General features: G+C 44.8%; 1 protein-coding gene across 1 annotated transcript in view; it reads left to right on the forward strand.

Moving 5' to 3' along the window:
* The window catches only part of LOC109971040 (unconventional myosin-XVIIIa-like), a 233,547-nt gene that overhangs the window by 95,972 nt on the left and 129,108 nt on the right, over positions 1-8,467 (forward strand). The window contains 1 exon segment of the mRNA XM_020619059.1: positions 1,197-1,383. Coding sequence (XP_020474715.1) covers positions 1,197-1,383 — 187 coding nt within the window.

Raw genomic sequence — 8,467 nt, forward strand, 5'->3', positions numbered from 1 at the left:
CTACAAGGGGCGTCAAACCGTGACGCCACCCGATAAGCAAGCTTTGCAGCTGCTCTATCGTTTAGCCAAAACATGAGGCAAAGTCAAGGTGCGTGACTGTTGTTTTCGTGGTGTGTATCTAAACAATTGGACATAACCTTACACATTAAGACAAATATTAAGACTAGCATTACAGTTGACCCTAAAAGCTCTTTTCCTGTAACCTTGGCGTGCCTGCAGTCCCTGCAGGCTGAATAGTTACAGCAAAACTAGTCACCCTGTCTGCACTAAACATTTCTAGACAACAGATCTCTAATCCATATCTATCTAACTAAAAAATAACCTAACAAAGGTATTGGGGTCTTCAGGCCCACTCCACCCGACTTACAAACGGCTTCATCCTCCAGGCTGTGAGGATACTGAATGCTGTCCATTACCCTGTGCATCTCGATCTCACAACCATCTGACATTATTTGCACTATTGTCACTGACTGTACATGGGTTGAGTCATAGCGTTACATTAGGTTATAGCATTTAGTTTTATCCTAATCACTTTGACTTATTCTGTTTAGTCTATTTTGATTACTACTTTTATTCTATTTTAGTTTCCTAAATGGTATGGCATTCAATGCTAGGTGAGAGAGAAACGGTATTTCGATTTTCTGTATGTCCTGCACATATAGTGAATTGACAATGGGAAAAGTCTACCAGATACTGAATCTCTGTTCTATCAATGAGAACAGAAAAATATGAGTGGTGGCATTCACAGAAACTGACTAACTGGGGTAGCCTGTGGACAAAAAAAATGATGGTAATAAATCATTTAGGAAGTGGTTCACCCAATTTCTAGTGGTATCTGTACATGTAGATAGATTTGGCTTTATTTATCCAGATTTTTAATTTGTCTTCAAGATTGCTGCATCCACTTCGATACAATGGAAGTCTTGGAATTTTTACTACAATGTAATAATTCATTATTCATAATTTAAACAGCAATCCATATTCAATACAGTACAGTACATTTTGAGAGTAACAGGCAATAAAGTGAGCCCCACCAACATACTGGTTTCCAAACACTGAAATATGCCGCAGATGCGGTCAGATTAGTACCCTTTATATTGGTGTAATAATCACTGCCTGATGCAGTGTGGAATTAAAACATGTACTGTTACTCATATAGATGCATACAAATGTAATCCAGGCTTCTGCTTCCACAGGAAGAACATCAGCAGACTATTTATGGGACGGGCTAGTGGGGCCACAGTATTGTCAGGGTCTGTTGCCGGTCCGGAGGGCAGCTCCCAGCTTGCTCTGCGACGAGCCACCAGTATCAGGAAAACCTTAACCACAGGCATGGCTGCCATCAAGAAGAAAGGCCTCTGTATTCAGGTCAAACTCCAAGTGGTAAGTAGCGGAGAAAGTGATGAAAACTTGTATTACCTTCTTTAAAAAGCCTTACTGGTTCAGAGTTTTGGCGTATCTGTGAACAACTGGATCTTTGTCATTGTGGAAGTGATTTATTGTAATCGGTTATTTGTTGCTGTTCTTTTTCAGTGTTAATTGCTGCCTTGAAGGGACTTGAGAGTCATGACAAAAATGCAGTTTAAGATTACCTAGATTCTTAAATATATCAGTTATTTAATACTTTAAAAGTTTAGTCACTGAGTTCCTCCAGTAGCTCCACCTGTCCCCAGATTTCTTAGCTTAATGTTCATGTTTTGAAACTTGACTCAGTTGACAATTGGGTTTTAATACCTGAACACTCATCCATGCTTTTCAATGTTGGTATCACAGCTGATTGACTTTTTCAGTGAATTGAGTCCCTGCCGGAAGTGGCTGATCCAAATTAAATACAGACTTCTTTTCACTGTTATCACTATAAACCGTATGAGCAATTTTTTATGCTCTCTACAATATTTAAATTAAAATATGCACAATTCAAAAGATTTCCAATGTCTGCATTGTTTGACATTTAGATTTTCATCACATCATATAATTCCCACCATAATAGCAACTTCACCCATCTTAAACATGATTGTTCAAATTCAGATTTATTTGAAGTGTGTTCTCACACTATGGTGTCTCCACAAGTCACTTTAGGCTTTTCCCGTTTAGGGGTCGCCACACGAATCGTCACACTGACGACTTGCATGCTGGCATTTGGCACGTGTTTTATGCCGGATGCCCTTCCTGACTCGAACCCGGGCCGCAGCGGCGAGAGGGCTGTGCCTTAACCACTAGCCTACCAGGGATGGCTATTGACAGAATTAAAATACAAAGTTAAAAGACAATTATTTTAAAATAAAATTAAAATCAAAACAGCAAATCAAAACAATAAATACACATATAATGTAGACATTTACTAATTTAAGCTGAGAAAAGGGATAACTAAATTTGTTATAGTTACAGTTAGAGATAATATCCAACTAGATTTGCAAATATAATAGGGTCCATGCACCCTGGCAAAAGTCAGACCCAGAGTGCTACTAACTGAAGGTAATCACAGAGCCATGCGAGTTGACCAACAGGGCTTAACATGCAGTTCCCTTTTCACTCATTTGCCAAATCTTTTACTGTGCTTCACTCCCAGAGTGTTCCACCTGTTGCTCATGTCAGCTTGTTTTCTGCTCATGATACCTAATAATCTCTGGGTTGCTACCTGCCTCTCTGTGTTCTGTTTAGTACCTTTAGATTTTGTTGATTGCCTACTCAATACGGACCTCTGTATATTTTTTTTTCTTTTGTTTTTGGCCAGGTAACTGCCTTTTTATCTTTAGCTGTCAGCTCATTTTGAATCGTGGCTCCAAATCCTCACAATGTGGTACAGAGTCCTAGACTGACACAATCAACAGTGCAGCCTGTTGGTATGCATACTGTGTGCTGTACTATGTTAAGAGTAATACTTTGCAACAGCAACAGCTTTAATGGTGCTGGACACATCCTGAATACAGCATGATTTCACTTGTCTTAACAAGTGCTTGCTTGCTTTAGCAAGTAGCAACAGCCACTTGTTTGTTGTGCACAAAAGCATTTCTAATGTATTTACAGAAGACTTAAACAGATTATAGCAGTGCCATTTGTGTAAACTGCACACTGTGTCTCTCAATATGGCTAGGCTAGGCGCCATGGCTCTCCACCACTGTCTCCATCTATCTCTGAATACAGGTTCACTATCATGTCAAAGCTAGCTCTCTGCTTTTAATATTCCATGTGTATGAGGTAAGGTGGATAGAGAGGCTTTCTACTCAGAGAACCTGGTTTACTCTAAAGGCTCTATTCTATTATAAAGCCACGTCCGGTTCTTTCAAACCAGGAACTCAGTGAGACGAAGCGGACCACTTGAGTATATAAAAAAATATAACCGTGCTGGTTTATTCAAGGAGTCACAGGCAAGAATTAACATTACACGTCCAGGCATCTTCCACCCCCAAAACTGTGCGCAGGCAGCCTGGAAGAAGAAAGACCCCGAACCTAATAGCCTATACAATTTAATCACTTGGTTGGGCTAGCCCCATCCTACACAGGCAACGTCCGACGTCACCTGATATGCCAGCTATGCAGCTGACCAGAGCAGTAGTCAAAACATGAAGAATATTAAAGTGTGTGGCTGTTGATTAGTGGTGTGTATCTAAAAACATACAGGACATTCAGGGACATGTCTGAACAGTAAGCCTCGGAAGATATTATAACTAAGATTACTGCTGAGCATAGCATGCTACTAGCAATATTCATCCTGTCTGCAGACTCTGCAATCTAGCTGACCTTGGCCTAGATGCAGCCTGCAGCACTCATGACAATGAACTAAGCATTTACCAGCCTGAGCATAGACAGCCTGTTTCCACTAAACATTTGCTAATACAACAGATGTCTAACAAATATCTATCTGACTAAGAAATTACCTAACAACTCTAAGCAGCAATTTGCTCACAGGTGGTTGGGTTCTTAGTATCACTAGGCTAGTTAAAGTGGGTATTTCCTGATTTAGTACATGATTTTTAATTATTAATTAAAAAGACAACTGTGGTAAGCCAAGGAGTAAGAAAAATATACAAACTCTGACTTTCCTCACTCTACCTTTATCTAAGATGGTGTCTTCCAGCTTCTGATTGACTGAACACACCCGATCCTAGTAATCAGCAGTGGGTAGGGCAGGGATAGTTGGAAAACAATCAGGGCAGTGGCCTTTGAGCACCAAAATTGCCCACCCTGCACTAAGATATATCCTGCATAAACACATGAATTTTGTTGTCATTCAGAGAATGCATTTGCAAACAAAGAGCATTTCTTTTTAAAGACACTGCCAGAACAGTATGCACCAAAATTGATATGCAGAATATGTAGCACAATGTGCACAGCAAACACGGTTAAATATAAATGCTATTTTAATGATATAGTTTTTACAAAATGGTTACAGTGCCAACTAGTGGTGCAGTTACACCAGATTTTTCATAGCAAATCTGTTAGGGTCGCTCCGTTTTACCTGCCCTCTCTCTCCTCCACACACCTGTCAGCTATCCTTATTATCACCACCTGTTGTCACTCCTGCAATCACCCGTCCCCTATAACTACCCTGTCTTCCTACCGGCTCACTGCCAGTTCGTTCTTGTTCCCACACAGATGACTAGTACCGTTCAACCCAACCTGAGACTGTCTTTATGTGTATTCTGTTCCAGTTAACATCCTTTATCCTCTTAGCCTTCTCCTCGCCTGTTCCTGCTGTCAGCTCCCCTTCTGGACTATTATCCTCCACACAGAGCTGTCATCCTCTGGACCTACCACTATCATTACCCCCAAGCCTAGCATCTATCAACCAGGTCGGTGCTCTCCTCTCTGCTTGTCGTGATCTTCTGCCTGTTCTTCAGCCTTGACCATGCTAGTGAGTGACCCTTATGCTCTGCAGCTCGACCCTGCGACGACCTTCATCTCCCCTGCCTGTGATCAACACCAAATACCCTCTACACCGGTTCTGGACATTTATGTGTGTTTGTCACATTATCACGATCGTAGTTTGTACAGCATTATTAAACACTGCTTATGGTGAAGTCAGCCATCTGAGTCCGCTTCCTCTGTCACACCACTTTGCGTGGTGTGCGTTCATAACAGAACGAACTGGCCACTATGGACTCTGCTGACTCCAGCATAAACAGCTCTCCAGCGCTCGCACACATAGCCGTGCAGCTGGAGAGAATGAACCTGGCACTGCAGCAACAATTGGACACCACCGCCAGTCTCGCTCAGCAAATAGCGAGACTGATGACTACTATAGAATGGCACTTCTCTGCACCACCTCCGGTTGACACCTCTCCCTTCCAGCCCATCTGCTCGGGCGCTCAGTCCCGGTCGGGATCCGCCAATACCCAAGCCAGACATCTTCGACGGTGACGTGACTACTGTAAATGCCGGGGGTTTCTGCTGCAGTGCCAGAGGGTGTTTGACCAGCAGCCTCGTACTTTCCGCTCTGACAGAGTAAAAATAAACTATGTCATTAACCGCTTGCATGGTAAAGCGCTTACCTGGGCCGAAGCTGCGGATGCTCAGGGACAGCTACACGGAGCCACAATCAATACCTTCTTCCAGGATCTACACACCATCTTCACCCCTCCGGAGCACCAGAGCCAAGCAGCCAGGGAGCTCATGACGATCCATCAGGGGGCGCGCAGAGCATCTCACTACATCATCGACTTCCGGGTTTTGGCTATGGAGGCCGACTGGAACGATCTCGCCCTGCGCACGGCGTTTCGACATGGGCTCAATGACAATATCAAGGCTGAGCTCAACACTAAAGAGGAGCCCCCTGACCTTCATTCCCTGGCTGACTTGGCTGTCAGGATCGACAACCAACTGCACACCGGCAAGAGGGACTGTGTGGTACAGCAGCCGGCCACCAGGGTCCGCTCCATCCCTCCGCCTCCTACAGGGGGCTCCGGACCTCCACAGTTGGGGGCGACTTCTGGATGTGCTTCAGGCAAAGGGGAGGAACCAATGCAACTCGGATGAACCCCTCTGGACCTCGAGGAACGAGCCCACAGGATCCGCACCGGCTCTTGCCTGTACTGTGGTGCCCCCGACCACCATATCACCGTCTGCCCGGTGCGACCAAAAGGCCAGGCCCGCCCGTGACAGCGGGGATACGTCCTTCCCTCTCCACCAAGTCCAAGAACAGCTGCCTTTTCCCGGTGCTCCTCGAGACCCCTCTTCAGACCGCTATTCACCTAGCACTCCTCAATTCCAGTGCAGGGGGAACATAATGGACCTCACAGTGGTCGAACAGCTGCTGGCCACGATCACACACCAGACACCTCCCATCCGTCTCCCCATCGCCAGCAACCATCAGTAAACCATCCAGTTTAAGATACTCTCCACCCTGGATACACCTCTTGTCTTGGGTCACTTCTGGCTGGTCCAACATAACCCTGTCTTGGACTGAACCACCGGAACCATCACCCAATGGAGCCCGACCTGTGTCACCACCTGCCTCCTGACTGGTTTGTTCTCCGACCTTCCTTCTGTCTTTCCTCCACCTCATGACCTGTCCTCCGTCCCTCCTGACTACCATGATTTAAACCCTGTTTTCAGTAAGCACCTTGCCACTGACACCCTTCCACCACACCGACCCTTTGACTGTGCCATCACCCTGTATCCTGGAGCCACCTTGCCCAACAGTCAATTCTTCCATATATCCAAACCTGAACGACAGGCTCTGGAGGAGTACATAGACACAGCCCAACGTGCAGGTATTGATTGATTGATTGATTGATTTTATTCTTTCAAGCATGTAAAGATAGTCGATATGTCAACACACATAATTTCACACATATCCACAAATGCTAATCCATTATCAATTTGCTTATACCTAGTACATGCTTGAACGAAGTAGGAAGAAGTTAGACTTATCTAGTCCTACCCCATAACATCATCTTACCATCATTGGTTTGCAAGCAGTATGTACATAGATAATTTTGTTCTACACCACACAAGTAATATACTAAAAAATTTTTACATGTATGATCCATCCTTCTTCCTGGGCACAGGGTTCTTTTTTGTGGAGAAGATGGACGGCGGCCTCCGTCCTTGCATTGATTACCGCGGACTTAATGCTATAACAGTTAAGGACAAATATCCATTACCCCCTCTGTCATCTGCTTTTGAGTCTCTACAGGGTGCGGCAGTCTTCATGAAGTTGGACCTCAGGAACGCCTACCATCCGGTGCATATTTGTGAGGGGGATGAGTGGAAGACTGCCTTCAAGACCCTGCTAGGCCACTTTGAGTATTTGGTGATGCCCTTTGGGCTCACCAACACCCCGGCAGTTTTCCAGGGGTTGATCAATGACGTGTTTCGGGATTTTCTAGGTCAATTCTGTTTCATATACTTAAACGACATACTCATCATGTCCATCAGGTCCTTTTGGGACTCCTGGAAAACCACCTACAGTGAGGAACAGAAGTATTTGAACACCCTGCGATTTTGCAAGTTCTCCCACTTAGAAATCATGGAGGGGTCTGAAATTTACATTGTAGGTGCATTCCCACTCTGAGAGACAGAATTTAAAAAAAATTCAGTAAATCACATTGTATGATTTTTAAAGAATTTATTTATTTTGCACTGTTGAACATACCTCTACTCCACCCATTAATCTAAATTAGTAGCACCTGTCTGCGCTCTTTAAAGACACCTGTCCACCCCACAGTCAGTCAGACGCCAACTACTACCATGGGCAAGACCAAAGAGCTGTCAAAAGACACCACAGACAAAATTGTGGACCTCCACAAGGCTGGAAAGGGCTACGGGGCAATTGCCAAGCAGCTTGGTGAAAATAGATCAACTGTTGGAGCAATTGTTAGAAAATGGAAGAGGCTAAAGATGACTGTCAGTCTCCCTCGGACTGGGGCGCCATGCAAGATCTCACCTCGTGGGGTATCACTGATGATAAGAAAGGTGAGGAATCAGCCCAGAACTACAAGGGAGGAGCTGGTCAATGACATGAAGAGAGCTGGGACCACAGTTTCAAAGGTCACTGTCGGTAGAACACTACGCCGTCATGGTTTCAAATCATGCATTGCACGAAAGGTTCCCCTGCTCAAGTCATCACATGTCCAAGCCCGTCTGAAGTTTGCCAAAGACCATCTGGATGATCCAGAGGAGGCATGGGAGAAAGTCATGTGGTCAGATGAGACCAAAGTAGAACTTTTTGGTCTAAACTTCACTCGTCGTGTTTGGAGGAAAAAGAAGGATGAGATGCATCCCAAGAACACCAACCCTACTGTGAAGCATGGGGGTGGAAACATCATGCTTTGGGGGTGCTTTTCTGAGAAGGGGACAGGACGTCTGCACTGTATTAAGGAGAGGATGAATGGGGCCATTTATTGTGAGATTTTGAGCAACAACCTCCTTCCCTCACCCAGAGCATTGAAGATGGGTCATGGCTGGGTCTTCCAACATGACAACGACCCGAAGCACACAGCCAGGATAACCAAGGAGTGGCTCC

This window comes from Monopterus albus, unplaced genomic scaffold (genome assembly GCF_001952655.1).
Source record: "Monopterus albus unplaced genomic scaffold, M_albus_1.0 scaffold214.1, whole genome shotgun sequence".
Lineage (NCBI taxonomy): Eukaryota > Metazoa > Chordata > Actinopteri > Synbranchiformes > Synbranchidae > Monopterus > Monopterus albus.